Source organism: Equus caballus, chromosome 29 (genome assembly GCF_041296265.1).
Source record: "Equus caballus isolate H_3958 breed thoroughbred chromosome 29, TB-T2T, whole genome shotgun sequence".
In the NCBI taxonomy this organism is placed as follows: Eukaryota; Metazoa; Chordata; class Mammalia; order Perissodactyla; family Equidae; genus Equus; species Equus caballus.
The window spans coordinates 16,503,575-16,522,021 of NC_091712.1; the positions used below are offsets into that span (position 1 = coordinate 16,503,575).

Consider the following 18,447-nt stretch of genomic DNA (forward strand, 5'->3'; position numbering starts at 1 on the left):
CGGGGCCAGCCCCAAGAAACATTTCTTTTTTTAAAAAAATTGTTTTATCGAGGTCACATTGGTCTATAACATTGTGTAAATTTCACATGTACATAACTATATTTAGACTCCTGTATAGACCGCATCCTGTTCACCTTTAAAATTCTAGTTTCCATCCATCACCATACACATGTGCCTTTTTACTGCTTTTGCAGTCCTCCCACCCTTCCCCTCTGATAACCACCAATCTGTTCTCTATATCCATGTGTTTGTTTATCTTCCACATATGAGTGAAATCATATGATGTTTGTCTTTCTCTGTGTGACTTATTTTTCTCAGCACAGTACCCTCAAGGTCCATCCCTGTTGTCACAAATGGCACAATTTCATATTTTTCTTTATGGCTGAGTAGTATTTCATTACATATATAATACAGTAATTATGTATATAATGTAGTAATTCATTATATATATATATATATATATATTCACCATGTCTTCTTTAACCATTCATCCATTGATAGGCACTTGGGCTGCTTCCAAAAACTAGTTCTTAGTTCACTATTTCCTCATGGATCTTGCAGATCCAAGCCCCATTGGCTTTTAGAGCTGGATGTTTTGGAGGTCTATCTCAGGTGGAAGTCTTAAAAATCTGGATGCCAGATGTGGGATCCAAACCCTTCATTCCTCAGGGAGAAGCTGGGATTTTTGAGTTCCTTCCCTGTTGTGCATCTCCGTGCCAGGGGTGGAGTTTATGGTAAGATTGTGCCTCAGCCTCTCCTATTTATTTCAATGTGGGTTTTTTCACTTGATGTATAGGAGTTGCTCGGCTGGTTTCTGGATTTCTTTCAGAGGGAGTTGTCTTGTATGCAGCTATAAATTGGGTGTGTCAATGGGAGGAGGTGTTCAGGAGTCTTCTGTGTCATCATTTTGAACCAGAACTCTCAGAACACTCCTATTTTTAAGATGGCAATTCTCCTCAAACTGGTATATGCATTCACTTTAATCCTTATCAATACTCCAGAAGGCTTTTTTAAAAAATGAAATTAACAACTTGAAACTAAAATTTATATGGAAATGCAAAAGACTTAGAATAGCCAAAACCATTTGTAAAAGATGAATAAAACTGTAGGGCATTCACTTCCCAATTATAAAATTTACCATAAACTTTGAGTTATCAAAACAAAATAGTAACGGCATAACAATAGACAGATAGATCCAAGGAAGAGAATTTAGACTCCAGTAGTAAACCCTTGAAATTATAGCTAATTGATTTTCAACTAATTGCCAAGGCAATTCCATGGAAACAGGATTCTTTTTCACAAATGGTGCTGGGACAATTGCATACCCACTTGCAAAAGATGAACCTGAAACTTTACTTCCAACCATACACAAAATTTAACTCAAAATAAATTATATACCTAAGTGTAATAGCTATACTATAAAACTCTTAGAAAAAAATGATTTTTTAGATGTAAGCTTAAAAGCATGACCCATAAAAGAAAAATTAATAAATTAGGCTTCATCAAAATTAAAAAATTTTGACTGCAACTAAGAAAATTAAGACAAGCCACAGACTGGGAGAAAATATTTGCAAATCCTGTATCAAATAAAGGAGTTCTGTCCAGAATATATAAATAACTCTTAACATTTTAAGAACTTAAAAAACACAAATTCACAAATGGGCAAGAAATTTTAAAACACATTTCACCAAAGAAATACATGAATGACTAATAAGCACATGTAAAGATGCTCAACATCATTTGTCATCAGGAAAATGTAAATTAAAATCATCATTTGTCATCAGAAAAGTGTAAATTAAAATCACAGTAAAGTGTCACTTCATATCCAACAGAATGTCTATAATCAAAAAGGACAGACAATTGCCAAATGTTGGCAAGGATGGGGAGAACTGGAAAGCTTCATACTTTGCTGGTGTGTATGTGAAACTGTATAGCCACCTTGGAAAACAGTGGCATTTAAAAAAATAGTTAAACATAAGTTTACCATAAAACACAGCAACTCTACTCCTAGGCATCCACCTAAGAGAAATGAAAACTTTTAAGTCTTCACAAAGACCAACATGTGAATGTTCAGAGGCACATTCTTCATTATAGCCAAAAAGTGGAGCAAACCCAGATGTCATCAACCTGTGAATGGATAAAGAATATGTGCTACAGCCATACAAGAGAATAAAAAGGAATGAAATGTGATACATATTACAATATGGATGAAGCTCAAAAACATGCTTATTAAAAGAAACTACACACAAAAGACCATATATTTATGATTCCATTCATATGAAATGTCCAGAAAAGGCAAAGCTATAGAGACAAAAAGGAGATCAGTGATCGCCTGGGACTGGAGGTGGGAACTAACTTAGCTAAACCGTCATGAGGGATCTTATTGGAATGCTGAAAATATTCTAAAACTGAATTAAGACGATGATTGCACACCAGGAAATTTACTAAAATCCTTGACTCATAAAATTAAGATGGATGAATTTTATGGTATGCAAATTGTACCTCAGTGCACTGTTTTTTAAAAATAATTGCTTCCTAAGAGAACTGACAACAGCCTTGAAGGCCTGAGGCCTATCACACTGTAGGCCCCTGAGCCTAGCAACCAGCTATACTGGGTGCCAACCCAATTAAGAGGAAAACTGCAATAGGAGTGTGCTGATAGACTTTGGAGCCAACAATGCTGAAGCTCCCCAAACCGGATTTACAAACAGCTGGCCAGGGAAGGAAAGATTAGACTCTCTGGGTACCTGCAGTGGGAGCAACCCTGCAACAGCAGAAGGACACAAGTAGCTCACAAAGGGGTCACTCCTGGATCTTTTCAACTGGTGACGAGAGGGAAGCACACTGCTGGGCCTCATAAGGCATCTCATGAATAAGGCCACTTCTCCAAGATCAGGGGAGACATAGCCGACTCACCTAATACATAGACATAAGCACAGAGAAAGAGACATAGGAGACAGAGGAATAATTTCCAAGCAAGGGAACAGTACAAAACCCCAGAAAAAGGCCTAAATGAAACAGAAACAAGTGACCTCCTTGACAAAGAGTTCAAACAAACTATCATGAGGATGCTCACAGATATGGGGAGAAGAATGGATGAACACAGTGAGCACATCAGCAAAGAACTGGAAGATATTTAAAAAACCCAATCAGAAATGAAGAAGACAATACTGGAAATGAGAATTCACTAGAGGGACTCAATAGCAGAGTAGAGGAGGCAGAAGAATCGATCAGTGAGCTAGAGGAAAGACTAGAGGAAACCACCCAAGCAGAACAGAAAAGAGAAAAAAGAATTAGTCTAAGGGAGCTCTGGGACAAGATGAAGTGTGCTAACATTTGGATTATAGGTGTCCCAGAAGGAAAAGAGAGAAAGGGGCAGAAAATTTATCTGAAGAAATAACAGATGAAAATTTTCCTAACTTGAGGGAAGAAACAGACATCCAAGTTCAGGAAGCACAGAAAGCTCCAAACAAGAGAAGCCCAAAGAGGCCCACACCAAGACATTTTATAATTAAAATGTCCAAAATTAAAGACAAAGAGAGAATCCTAAAAGCAGCAAGAGAAAGGCCACAAGTGACATATAAAGGGAAGCCCATCAGGCTAACAGCGGACTTCTCAACCGAGAGCCTACAGGTGAGAGGAGAATGGCACAACATATTTAAAGTGCTAAAAGGAAAAAACCTACAGCCAAGAATACTCTATCCATCAAGGTTGTCATTCAGAATGGAAGGAGAGATAAAGAGCTTCCCAGACAAGAAAAATTAAAGGAGTTTATCACCAAGAAACCAGATCTGCAAGAAATGCTGAAGGGACTTATTTAAGTGGGAAAGTAATGACCACAAATAGAGATTTAAAAAATTACCAAAAAACAAAACAACAACAACAAAAAACCAGGCAATAAAATCTCTTGAAAAGGTAAAAATATACTAAAGGTACAGATCAACTACCTGTGAAGATAATATGAAGGTTAAAAGACAAATGTACTAAAATCACCTATTTCAACGATAAGAGGGTAATGGATGGACACACACTAAACAAGAGACTATATATGATTTGAAAAACATAAAATGTGGGAGGAGGGGAGTGACAAAGTAGAGCTTTCAGAAAGAGGTCAAGCTAAAGAGTCTATCAACTCAATATAGACTGTTATATGCATAGCATATTAAATAGGATCCTCATGGTAATCACAAATCAGAAACCTATAACAAGCAAGAAAAAAGTAAGACAAAAGAAATTAAACATATTACTAAAGATAGCCATCAGACCACAAGGGAAGAGAGCAAGAGAAGAAGAAAGGAACAGAGAAGAACTACTAAAACACCCAGAAATAAAAGGGACAAAATGGCACTAAACACATATTTATCAATAGCCACTTTAAATGTCAATGGACTAAATGCTCCAATCAAATGCCATAGGGTGGCCAACTGGATAAAAAAACAAGACCCATGTATATGCTGCATACAAGAGACACACTTCAGTCCTAAAGACACTCACAAACTGAAAGTGAAAGGATGGAAAAAGATATTCCATGCAAATGGCAAAGTAAAGAAAGTGGGGGTAGCAATACTTACATCAGACAAAATAGACTTTAAAACAAAAACTGTAACAAGAGACAGAGACGTGCTCTACATAATGATAAAGGGAACAATCCAACAAGAAAATATAACACTTGTAAATATCTATGCACCCAACATAGGAGCACCTGAATATTATAAAGCAATTATTAACAGACATAAAAGGACAAATAGACAGTAACACAATAATAGTAGGGGACTTTAGCACTCCACTTACATCCAAACAGAAGATCAATAAGGAAACACTGGCCTTAAAGGACACATTAGACCAGATGGACTTAGCAGATATAAACAGAACATTCCATCCAAAAAATACAGAATACACATTCTTCTCAAATGCCCATGGAACATCCTCCAGGATTGATCACATATTAGGCCACAAAACAAGTCTCAATAAATTTAAGAAGATCGAAATAATACCATGCATCTTTTCTGACCACAGAGGTATGAAACTAGAAATCAACTACAGGAAGAAAACCAGAAAAGCCACAAAAATGTGGAGATTAAACAAGCTGCTACTGAACAATGATTTGGTCAATGAAGAAATCAAAGGAGAAATAAAAAAAATTCCTGGAGACAAATGAAAATGAAAACACGACATGCCAAAATCTGTGGGATACAGCAAAAGCAGTTCTAACAGGGAAGTGTATAGCAATTCAGGCTTACGTCAACAAAGAAGAAAAATCCCAAACAGACAATCTAAAAATGCATCTAAAGATACTGAACAAAGAACAACAAACAAAGCCCAAAATCAACAGAAGGAAGGAAATAATAAAAATCAAAGCAGAAATAAACAACATAGAGACTAAAAGAAAAATAGAAAAAATTAATGAAACCAAGAGCTGGTTCTTTGAAAAGATAAACAAAATGGACAAACCCTTAGCTAGACTCACCAAGAAAAAAAGAGAGAATGCTCAAATAAATAAAATCAGAAATGAAAGAGGAGAGATTACAACAGACACCTCAGAAATACAAAAGATAATAAGAGAATACTATGAAAAGATATACACCAACAAATTGGATAATCTGGAAGAAATGGATAAATTCTTAGAAACATACAACCTTCCAAAACTGGACCAAGAAGAAGTAGAAAATTTGAATAGAGCAATCACCAGTAAGGAGATCGAAACAGTAATCAAAAACCTCCCAAAAAATAAACGTCCAGGACAAGATGGCTCCCCTGGTGAATTCTACCAAACATTCAAAGAAGAATTAACACCTATCCTTCTAAAACTCTTACAAAAATTTGAAGAGGAGGGGAGGCTTCCTAACTCATTCCAAGAGGCCAACATTATCTTAATACCAAAACCAGACAAGGACAACATAAAAAAAGAAAATTACATGCCAATATCACTGATGAACATCGATGCAAAAATCCTCAACAAAATACTAGCAAATTGAATACAACAATACATTAAAAAGATCATACATCATAATCAAGTGGGTTTCATTCCACGGATGCAGGGATGGTTCAACATCTACAAATCTATCAACAGGATACACCACGTTAACAAAATGAAGAATAAAAATCACATGATCATCTCAATAGATGCAGAGAAAGCATTTGACGAGATACAGCATCCATTTATGATAAAAGCTCTAAATAAAATGGGTATAGAAGGAAAATACCTCAACATAATAAAGGTCATATATGACAAGCCCACAGCAAATATCACTCTCAATGGAGAAAAACTGAAAGCTATCCCTCTAACAACAGGAACCAGACAAAGATGCCCACTGTCACCACCCTTATTTAACATAGTATTGGAAGTCCTAGCCAGAGCAATCAGGCAAGAAAAAGAAATAAAAGGGATCCACATCGGAAAAGAAGTGAAACTGTCGCTCTTTGTGGATGGCATGATTGTATGTCTAGAAAACCCTAAAGATTCCACTAAAAAACTTTTAGAAACAATAAAGGAATACAGTCAAGTCGTGGGATACAAAATCAACACACAAAAATCAGTTGCGCTTCTATACACCAACAATGAAGTTGCAGATGAGAAATTAAGAATACAATCCCATTTACAATTGCAACAAAAAGCACAAAATACCTAGGAATAAACTTAACCAAAGAGGTGAAAGATCTGTACACCGAAAACTATAAAACATTGTTGAAAGAAATCGAAGACACAAAGAAATGGAAAGATATTCTGTGCTCTTGGATTGGAAGAATTAACCTCGTTAAAATGTCCATACTTCCTAAAGCAATCTATAGATTCAACGCAATCCCTATCAAAGTTCCAACAACATTTTTCACAGAAATAGAACAAAGAATCCTAAAATTTATATGGAAGAACAAAAGACCTCGAATAGCCAAAGGATTCCTGAGAAAAAAGAACAAAGCTGGAGGTATCACACTCCCTGATTTCAAAATACACCACAAAACCATAGTAACCAAAGCAGCATGGTACTGGCATATAAACAGACACACAGATCAATGGAACAGAATTGAGAGCCCAGAAGTAAACCCACACGTTTATGGACAGCTAATATTGGACAAGGGAGCCGAGAGCATACGATGGAGAAAGGAGTCTCTTCACGACTTGACTGTATTCCTTTATTGTTTCTAAAAGTTTTTTAGTGGAATCTTTAGGGTTTTCTAGACATACAATCATGCCATCCGCAAAGAGTGACAGTTTCACTTCTTTTCTGATGTGGATCCCTTTTATTTCTTTTTCTTGCCTGATTGCTCTGGCTAGTGTTGGGAAAACTGGACAGCCACATGCAAAAGAATGAAAGTAAACCATTCCCTTACACCATGCACAAAACTCAACTCAAAATGGATTAAAGACTTTAATGTAAGACCCAAAACCATGGAACTTCTAGAAGAAAACATAGGCAGTACGCTCTATGACATCGGTCTGAGTAGCATATTTTCAAGTCCCATGTCTGACCGGGCAAGGGAAACAAAAGAAAAAAATGAACAAATAGGACTACATCAAACTAAAAAGCTTCTGCACAGCAAAGGAAACCATCAACAAAATGAAAAGACAACCTAAGAATTGGGAGAAGATATTTGCAAACCATATATCAGATAAGGGGTTAATATCCAAAATATACAAAGAACTCATACAGCTCAACAACAAAAAACCCAACAATCCAATTAAAAACTGGGCAATAGATCTGAACAGAGATTTCTCCAAAGAAGATATACAGATGGCCAACAGGCATATGAAAAGATGCTCAACATCATTAGCTATCAGGGAAATGCAAATCAAAACTACAATGAGACATCACCTCACTCCGGTCAGAATAGCTATAATCAACAAGACAGGAAACAACAAATGTTGGAGAGGATGTGGAGAGAAGGGAACCCTTGTTCACTCCTGGTGGGAGTGCAAACTGGTGCAGCCACTATGGAAAGCAGCATGGAGTATCCTCAGAAAATTAAGAATAGATCTATCATATGATCCAGCTATCCCACTGCTGGGTATTTATCCAAAGAACATGAAAACACAAATGCATAAAGATACCTGCACCCCTATGTTCATTGCAGCATTATACACAATAGCCAAGACTTGGAAGCCACCTAGGTGCCCATCAAGGGACGAATGGATAAAGAAGATGTGGTATTTATACACAATGGACTACTACTCAGCCATAAGAAATGATGAAATCCGGTCATTTGTGACAACATGGATGAATCTTGAGGGTATTATGGTGAGAGAAATAAGTCAGAGGGAGAAAGTCAAATATCATATGATCTCACTGATAAGTAGAAGATAAAAACAACAACAGACAAACACATAGCATTGGAGATTGGATTGCTGGTTACCATGGGGAAGGGGGTAGGGGGGAGGGCAAAAGAGGTGATTGGGCTCACGTGTGAGGGGATGGACTATAACTAGTTTTTGGGTGGTGAACATGATGTAATCTACACAGAATTCGAAATATATTATGATGTACATCCAAAAATAAATTAATTAATAAAATAATATATAATTGCTAATCTTTACCTCTATGAGGAACAAATGTACCAACTTGAGTACAATGTTTATGTACAGTTGTTTGTGTCTTTAGCCCTACAGTATCCACTCAAAGCACTCTTTTCCAGTTACTTTGAGCTTCTCATTTTTGTCTACCCCATCAGTAAAGTTATATCATACATTTATTCTTTGGTTTTTTTCCAGCTTTATTGAGATATATATGACATAACATTGTGTAAGTTTAAGGTGTACAATGTGTCGATTTGATACACTTACATATTAAAAAATGATTTGCACCACAGTGTTAGTTTACACCTCCATCATGTCACATAATTACCATATCTTGTTTTGTAGCAAGAACATTTAACACTTACTCTCGGAGCAACTTTCAAGTACATAATACAGTATTGTTAACCATAATCACCATGCTGTACATTAGATGTCCAGAACTTATTCATCTTATAACTGGAAGTTTGTATCCTTTGAACAACATCTCCCCACTTCCTCCACTCCCCCCCTACCAGCCCCTGAAAACCACCATGCCACTCTCTGTTTCTATGAGTTCAGCTTTTTGAGATCCCACACAGAAGTGAGATCATAGAGTATTTGTCTTTCTCTGTCTGACATTCCACTTAGCATAATGCCCTTAAGATTCATCCATGTTGTTGGAAATGGCAGGATTTCCTTCTTTTTTAATAGCTGAATAGTATTCTATTATAGATAGAATTATATTATTTATATATATTAATAATGCTATATAGTTATTATTAACATATATAAAATAAAACCGCTATTTTGAATTCTTTATTGGCTAAATTGTAGGTCTCCATGTCTTTGGGTTTGGTTACTGGAAGATTATTTTGATCCTCTGGTGGTATCGTGTTTCCTTGATTTCTCACGTTCCTTGGAATTTTGTGTTGCTGTCTTCGTATTTGTGGTAGCAGTCACCACCTCCAATCTTGACTAACTGCCTTCAGGGAAGAAATACCTTCCATCAGCCCTGCTGGAGATTCTGAGGCTTTCTCAGACCTTGAATGGATGCACTTGCTTCATGCTTCTTGCTCCCTCTTGTGGTAGATTCATAAGCTTGTGTATCTTCTCTGTATCCTGCAACACAATAGGCTGAGGGCTGACAGCCACCTTTTTCTAAAATTTACTTATTTATTTATTTTTATTTAATTATTTTATTGAGGTCATATTGGCTTATAACGTTGTGTAACTTCAGGTGTACATTATTATATATCAGTTTCTGCATAGACTGCATTGTGTTCACTACCAATAGTCTAGTTTTTAATCCATCACCATACATATGTGCCTCTTTACCCCTCTCGCCCTCCCTCCAGCCTCTTCCCCTCTGGTAACCACTAATCTGTTCTCCTTATCCATGTGTCTGTTTATCTTCCACATATGAGTGAAATCATACAGTGTTTGTCTTTCTCTATCTGGCTTATTTCGCTTAACATCGTACCCTCAAGGTTCATCTGTGCTGTTTTCCATTCATCTCCTTTATCCATTCATCTATTGATTGGCACTTGGGTTGCTTCCACATCTTGGCTATTGTGAGCAATGCTGCGATGAACATAGGGGTGCATAAATCTCTTTGAATTGTTGATTTCACGTTCTTTGGCTAAATACCCAGTAGTGGGATAGCTGGATCATTGGTATTTCCAGGTTTAATTTTTTGAGAAATCTCCATACTGTTTTCCATAGTGGCTGCACCAGTATCCATTCCCACCAGCAGTGTATGAGGGTTCCCTTTATTCCATATCCTCTCTAATACTTGTTATTTTTGTCTTGTTAATTATAGCCATCCTGACAGGTGTAAGGTGGTATCCTGAATGTAAGACCTAAAACCATAAAACTCCTAGAAGAAAATATAGGCAGTACAGTCTTTGACATTGCTCTTAGCAGTATCTTTTTGAATGCCGTTTCTACTCAGGGAAGAGAAACAAGAGAAAAAAATAAACAAGTGGGACTATGTCAGACTGAAAACCTTCTGCAAGGCAAAGGAAACCATCAACAAAATGAAAAGACAACCCGCTAACTGGGAGAAAATATTTTCAAATCATTTATCTGACAAGGGGTTAACTTCCAAAATATAAAAAGAATTCATACAACTCAAAGACTAAAAAACCAAACAACCCAGTCAAGAAACGGGCGGAGGATATGAACAGACATTTTTCCAAAGAAGATATACAGATGGCCAATAGGAACATGAAAAGATGTTCAACATCACTAATTATTAGGGACATGCAAATCAAAACCACAAAGAACTATCACCTCCCTTTGTTATCCCTTGGATGCCACTGCAGCTCAAGTTTGTGGTTTCTTTCTGGCCCACAGACCCTGGCTTGCTTTCCGCAAGTCGTCCCTAGTTGTCCACCAAAGCTTTCTCTTGCTGCCCGCCTCAGAGTGAGCACAGGAAGCTGGCTGCAGAGTGGGGCAAGGTGTGGGTAAGGCATGTCTGTCACTGGAGGTGCTCATGGCCAGTTGGGGGGATCTGCAGGTGAGGCTTTCCCAGCAGTTCATGGGAAGGTTTCCTGATGGAATCTACAACACAGTCAGCAGGAAGCTCATCCCTTTGATGCTCTCTGAGAATCTTACCTGCCACTCTCCTGATCTCCTCTCACCCTACAATTTAGTACTCTGGATGCTACAAGAGAAAAATGGGTGTCTTTCATGGTGTCCTGCACAGCTGGGGAAGTCTGGTTCTCACTCACTTGTTCTCCCTTCCCTCCATAGGAGAAATCATGGGATGAGAAGGTCTCCATTGGCCCTAGCTGTGCCACCTTGGGGGAAGTGTGATGTGGGCAAAGTCAAACTGTTCCTTTTATCCATGCCAATGTGTCCAAACTCTTATTTTTTACTACACTGTAGTGCTGTAACTTCTCCTCTGGAAACCTGGACTTACACAAAAGGTCTCTTGTCTGTGGGTGATTGCCCAAGTCAGTGTTCTCCAGGTGCTTCCACACTGCAGCTGAGAGGGACTGAATCCAGTTCACAAGCTATTGCAGGGTCCACAGCCAGGATGGAAGTCTGTCTGCCTGATGCACGGGTGAGCGAGACTCCTCCGGTCCCTTGGCATGTGATGCTGGATCCCACAACTCCCACAAAGGCATTTTTGTTCATGAATGGACACCAGATTTTTATTGTTGGGAGGGGACAAAAACTAGGGGTACTTTATGCCATCAGGATGCTGACGTCACTTGTCATACATTTATAATACAGTCAGTTCCAAATGTCCCAGTCTGCATTCCATCCTGGGATCTCCCAACATCCTGGTTCATTTGTTTTTGCACGCATATTTTTATTGAGAAAATTATAATGTAGTTAAAATATAATGTAATTGGATAATGGAAAAGACTATCTAAATGCATGGATTATTGACTGCTATGTGCCCCTGTTTTTTCCTGCCTTTTTGTAGAAGAGTGCCTACTGTAGAGCCTATCCCTGTCTTGCCGTTGTATTTTGTGCTTGTTTTGTGGGAAGTCACATCATAGAAGCTGTGTCTGAAAATGATTATAGATGACAAGATTGTGGTCTTTGGCCTTGATCCCAAATTTTAATTAGAATGTATTGGGTTCTGGGAAGAGCACATGTATTTTGCATATGTGTTGGAGTCGTGAATGCTTGCAACCAGGAGGAACACTGTGGTGGACTTGTTTCAACCATGGCCTCAGTGTGTTCTTGACTACTTGTATCCATGTCCTTCTACACAACTTTGGTCTTGGCTATATGACTTTAGTGAATGGGACAAAAGCAAACAAATGCCAGCAGAGACTTTACACTTCATTGTATATGGAGGCTCACCCACATGCTGCTCCAGAACCTGAGGTTACAACATGGCGACTCCTCATCTAATCTGCTGGATGAGGAGAGACACGGAGCCAGGTCACCTCCTGTGCCACTTGGCTCCCAAACCACCCTTCTAAACCCTGGGACTCTGAAAACCACATTTCTGCTTTGCCGGGTCACCCCATGTTCGGCTGTGGAAATAGGGGACACCAGAGGGAGACCACAAGTTTGAAGGAGAAACAAGAATTTGTTTCTCCTATTTGGTTAACAGTGGGTTTCCTGAGAGCTTCAGGTCTCTATTCAGTTCCTGTGACCATCACCCAGCAATGCTTCTTTATCCCAGGAGCAGAAGTTCCTTCCCTGACATAAATGGTTTGTTTTTCTCCAACACTTGCAGAACCAGTTCTATTTAAATTCTCACCAGTGAGACAGTAGCATTGCTCCCTCTTTAGAAGTGTGTCTGAGACCCCTCCTGAAGAATCAGAGACACGAGCACCAGCCACGCTGCCTCCTCTACTCAGAGGTCTCCTTCAGCCTCAGGAGTGGCAACTGCTTCCTGAAATTTCTTCCTCCATGTCACCTTAGAGTTCTCGTTACACTTTCAGTTATCTAGTTAAAAACTTTATACTTAGTTAACTAGTTTTTTAATTCTTGCTCTCTTTCCAAGCAACTAGTGAGGTTTCTATCTTTCAATGGACCCCAGCTATATACCCTCATTGTCCCAAACAACAGGAAGCCAGTTGCCAGACATGTGAGTGAAGCCATTGACCACAAGCTGACCAAAGATGCATAAGGTAGCCCAGCCAAAACCAGTCTACATTGCTAACTCCCAAATCACGAACTATATAGTTACTATTTTAAGCCAAATAGTTTTGAGATGGTTATGCAGTAAAAGAACACTAACAAATATGGAAAAAATTAAAATAAAATATGACAGTAACTCACAGATAGGCATAAATGAAGAAACAAACAAAGAAAAAGACCCACAAAGTGGTATGCCTGATGGTTATGCAGAGAAAAATAATTTTTTCCCAAGGTTGCTGGTGAAAATGTAAATTTTAATAGCCTTTTAGGAAAGCAATACGGAAGTATCTTTTAACATTAAAAATCCAGGTTTGCTTTAACAATCTCAATCCTGGGACTCTCCCCCAAGGAGATCAAAGTACCCATATCTAAAACTATATGTTCATGGACACATTTAGTAGTGGTGAAAAGCTAAAAAAGTCCATGCCCTTTAAGAGAAGAATGATTGAATTAAGAATTCTGTACAATGAAATATTATACTGCCAGTAAAAAGGACAAATTAAAGCCATTTCATTCAGGCTTACAAGGATTTACCAAAGAAATTTCTGAATAAAAGGTAAGATGCAAAACTAGTAAAATAAAAAACTGTACTATAAAAACTATTCTAAATAATTATATACTTATATTTTTACATGTAAGTTTTACCTTTTTGGGCAAAGGGTGACAAATTGATCACGTTTGTTGGGAATTTATTTGCTGTGATGTGCCTGGTAGAGAAATCTTCTTGTTGAGGTGAGAGTATATTTTTGTTTTTAAATAAATTAATACCTAAAATAAAGTTTAAAAAGAAAAATTACATGAAGACTCTAAATATTCACACACTATTCCCCAAACTCCATGTATTATTAGTCTTTCTTTATGCATTTGTAATATTTTCTTCCCACATTTTATTTAATGGCCACTTGTGTATTACTCTAGTTTCTATAAACTATTTCATCATTTTCCCTTCCTTGTATTTATTCGGTTTTCCTTGATCATATCTTCCCTTTTTTTCAGCTTCATTGGGGTACACTTAGTATACAAAAGCTTGACACATTCAATTTAAACATTTTGATGCACTTGAACATATGCATACCTGTGTTCCCATCACCACAATCAAGGTAATAACATATCCATCACCTCCAAAAGACTTCCCGTGTGTCCTTGCTTTTGTGTGTGTGTATGGTAAGAATACTTAGGACAAGTACTCCCCTCCTCTCCTAACAATTTTTAAGTGCACAACACTGTATTGTTAACTATAAGCACAATGTTGTACAGAAGGTCTCTAGAACTTCTTCATCTAGTACACTTGTAACTTTATACCCATTGAACAACTACCCATTTCTCTCTACCCCCAGCCCTTGGAAAACACCATTTTATTCTCTGCTTCTGTGACTATCTTACATCCCAAATAAGTGGAGTTATGCAGTATTTGTCCTTCTGTGACTGGCTTATTTCACTTAGCATTAATGTCTTCCAGGTTCATCCATAGCCAGGTCCATATGGAAGAATTTCCTTCTTTTTCAAGACAGAATAATATTCCATTGTATGTCTATACCACATTTTCATTTCTTTTTTCCCCAGCTTTGTTGATATATAATTGACATATAACCTTGCATAAGTCTAAAGTTTACAATGTGATGCTTTGATATATGCATATGTTATGGAAGGATTACTGCAATACGATGAGTTAAACCCTCCATTTCCTCATGTAGTTACCTTTTTTAATTTTGTGGTAAGAACATTGAAGATCTATTCTCCTAACAACTTTCAATTATTTAATATATGACAGTATTGTTAACTATAGTCATCACACTGTACGTTAGATCTCAGAACTTCATCTTCTTACTGGAAGTTTGTACCCTTTGACCGACATCTCCTTATTTCCTCCATTCCACAGCCCCTGGTAACCACCATTCGACTCTATGTTTCTACGAGTTCAGCTTTTTTAGATTCCACATATAAGTGTGATTATATGAATGTCTTCTCTGTCTCACTTATTTCACTTATATGAGGACCTGAAGCTCCATCCATGTCACAAATGACAAGATTTCCTTCTTTTTAATGGCTGAATGATGTTCCATTGTGTATGTTATACCAAATTTTCTTTATCTCTTCATGTGTCTACAGACACTTAGGTTGTCTCCATGTCTTGGCTATTTTAAATAATGCTGCAGTGGACACAGTAGTGCAGATATCTATTTGAAATAGTGATTTCATCTCTTTCTGATAGGCACCCAAAAGTGGGACTGCTGGATCAAATGGTAGTTCTATTTTTAATTTTTGGAGGAACATCTATACTATTTTCCATAGAGGTTATATCAATTTACAATCTCACCAAAAGTGTACTAGGGTTCCCTTTTCCCCATGTCCTCGCCAACATTCATCTCTTGTCTTTTTAATGATAGCCATTCTAACAGGTGTGAGACAATATCTCATTGTGGTTTTGATTTGCATTTCCCTGATTAGTGATGTTGAGCACCTTTTCATGTACCTGTTATCCATTTGTAGGTCTTCTTTGAAAAATCTCCATGCAGGTCCTCTACCCATTTATAATTGCATTGTTTGGGTTCTTTTGCTATTTGGTTGTATGACTCCCTTATATTCTTTGGAAATTAACTCATTATCAGATAAATGATTTGCAAATATTTTCTGCCATTCTGTATGTTGCTTTTTCATTTTGTTGATGGTTTCTTTGGCTGTGCAGAAGCTTTTTAGTTTAATGTTGTCCCATCTGTTGATTTTTGCTTTTGTTGCTTGTCCTTTTGGGGTACTGTCAAAATATTGTTGCCAAGACCAATGTCAAGAAGCTTTTTCCCTGTATTTTCTTGTAGGAGTATGAGGTTTCAGATCTCACATTTAAGTCTTTAATTCATTTCAAGTTAATTTTGTTAATGATATAACGTATGAGAACAATTTCATTCTTGCACATGGATATCCAATTTTTCAACACCATTTGTTGAAGAGACTATCATTTCCCCATTGAGTATTCTTGGCCCCTTTGTCACATATTAGTTGTCAATATATATGAGGGTTTATCCAGGCTTTTGATTCTGTTCCATTCGTATACTGTCTGTTTTAATGTCAGTCCCATCCTGTTTTGATTACTATAGCTTTGCATTATATTTTGAAATCAGGAAGTGTGATGCTTTCAGCTTTGTTCTTCTCTCTCAGGATTGCTTTGTCTATTCAGGGTCTTTTGTGGTACCAAACAAATTTTAGGATTTTTTTTTCTACTTTTTGGAAAAACGCCATGGGAATATTGATAGAGATTGCATTGAATCTATACATGGCTTTAGGTAGTATCAACATTTTAAAAACATGAACTCTTCCAACCCATGAACCCAGGATAACATTCCATTTATTTGTGCTTCTTCAATTTCTTTCACCAAAGTGATGTGGTTTTTAGCGTTTAGGCCATTCTCAACCTTGCTTAAATTTTCCAAAGTATTCTACTGTTTTTGATGCTACTGTGAATGACTGTTTTTTAAATTTCTTTTTCAGATATTTCATTGTTAATGTATAGAAATGCAACTAATTTTGTATGTTGACTTTGTATCCTTCAACGTTGCTACATGCATTTATTAGTTCAAACAGTTTGATGGTGGACTCTTTAGGGTTTTCTGTATATAAAATCATCATCTGCAAACAGAGAATATTTTACTTTTGCCTTTCCAATTTGGATGCCTTCTATTTCTTTTTCTTACCTGATTGTTCCAGCTAGGAATTCCAGTACTAAGCCGAATAGGAGTGGTGAGACTGGTACCATGGTCCTAATCTTAGAGGAAAACATTTCAAACTTTCACCAATGAATGTGATGTTAGCTATGGGCTTATCACATACGGTCTTTATTATGTGGAGGTATGTTCCTTCTGTACCAAATTTATTGAGCATTTTTCTCATGAAAAGGTGTTTTAACTGTCAGATTCCCTTTCTCTATCTGTTAAGATGATCATGCAATTTCAATACTTCATTTTGTTAATGTGATTTATCACATTTATTGATTTACTTATGCAGAACCATTCTCCCATCCCATGGATAAATCCCAATTGATCATGGAATATGATCTTTTAATGTGCTGCTGAATTTGGTTTGCCAGTATTTTGTTGAAAATATTTGCATCAATATTCATCAGGGATTTTATTCATCAGGCTTGTAGTTTTCTTTTCTTATTGCATCCGTATCTGGCTTTGGTATCAGAGTAATGCTAGCCTTGTAAAACGAGCTTCTGAGAGTTCCCTCCTCTTGAGTCTTTTGGAAGAGTTTGAAAAGGATTGGCATTAATTATTCTTTAAATGTTTGGTAGAATTCACCAGTGAAACCATCTAGGTCTGGACTTTTCTTTGATGGTGGCTTTTTATTACTGATTCAATCTCCTCCTTGTTATTGGTCTATTCATATTTTCTATTTCTTCATGATTCAGTCTTGGTAGGTGGTATGTTTCTACGAATTTATCCATTTCTTCTAGGTTATCCAATTTGTAGGCTTATAATTATTCATAGTATCTCTTATAATCTTTGTATTTCTGTGGCATCAGTTTAATATCTCTTTTTTTCATTTCTGACTTTATTTGTCTTCCTTTTTTTCCCGCTTGTTAGTTTAGCTACAAGTTTGTCAATTTTGTTTACCTTTTCAAAATACACCTTGGGGCCAGCCCAGTGGTGTAGTGGTTAAGTTCATACACTCCACTTCAGCGGCCAGGGGTTTGCAGGTTTGGATCTCAGGTACGGACCTACACACCGTTCATCAAGCCATCTTGTGGTGGCATCCCACATAGAGGAAGATTGGCGCAGATGTTAGCTCAGAAACAATCTTCCTCAAGCAAAAAGAGTAAGATTGGCAACAGATGTTAGCTCAGGGCCAAACACAGGTGTGTTCCCCCATCTTCAGTTTTGGGGAAGTGTTTGAGAAGGATTGGTGTTAATTCTTCTGTAAATATTTGGTGAAACTCACCAGTGAATCCATCTGGTCCTTGACTTTTTTTCATTGGGAGATGTGTGATTAGTGATTCAATCTTCTTACTAGTAATTGTTTTGTTCACATTTTCTATTTGTTTTTCTGTGACGTCAGTAGTAATGTTTTCTTTTTTATTTATAATTTTGTTCATTTGGATCCTCTCTCTTTTTTCCTGGGTTAGACTAGGCTAGTTTATCAACTGTCTTTATCTTTTTAAAGAATGAATTCTTAATTTTGTTAATCTTTTCTATTGCTTTTCTGTTCTCTATTTCATTTATTTCTGCTCTTATCTTTATTAGTTCTTTTCTTATGCTAAATTTGGGCTTTGATTATTCTGCTTTTGCTAGTTCCTTGAAGTATAGAGTTAGGTTGTTTATTTGAGTTCTTACTTGCTTCTAATGTAGGTGTTTATT

The 18,447-nt window shown here is 37.1% G+C and overlaps 1 protein-coding gene across 8 annotated transcripts in view; it reads right to left on the minus strand.

Annotated features, from left to right (window-relative positions):
* CCDC7 (coiled-coil domain containing 7) overlaps positions 1–18,447 on the minus strand; it is a 460,046-nt gene that overhangs the window by 23,869 nt on the left and 417,730 nt on the right. For all 8 annotated transcript variants that reach the window (XM_070255438.1, XM_023632305.2, XM_070255443.1 and 5 more), the window contains one exon: positions 13,745–13,867. In XM_070255438.1, coding sequence (XP_070111539.1) covers positions 13,745–13,867 — 123 coding nt within the window. The remainder of the gene's footprint in view (positions 1–13,744; positions 13,868–18,447) is intronic.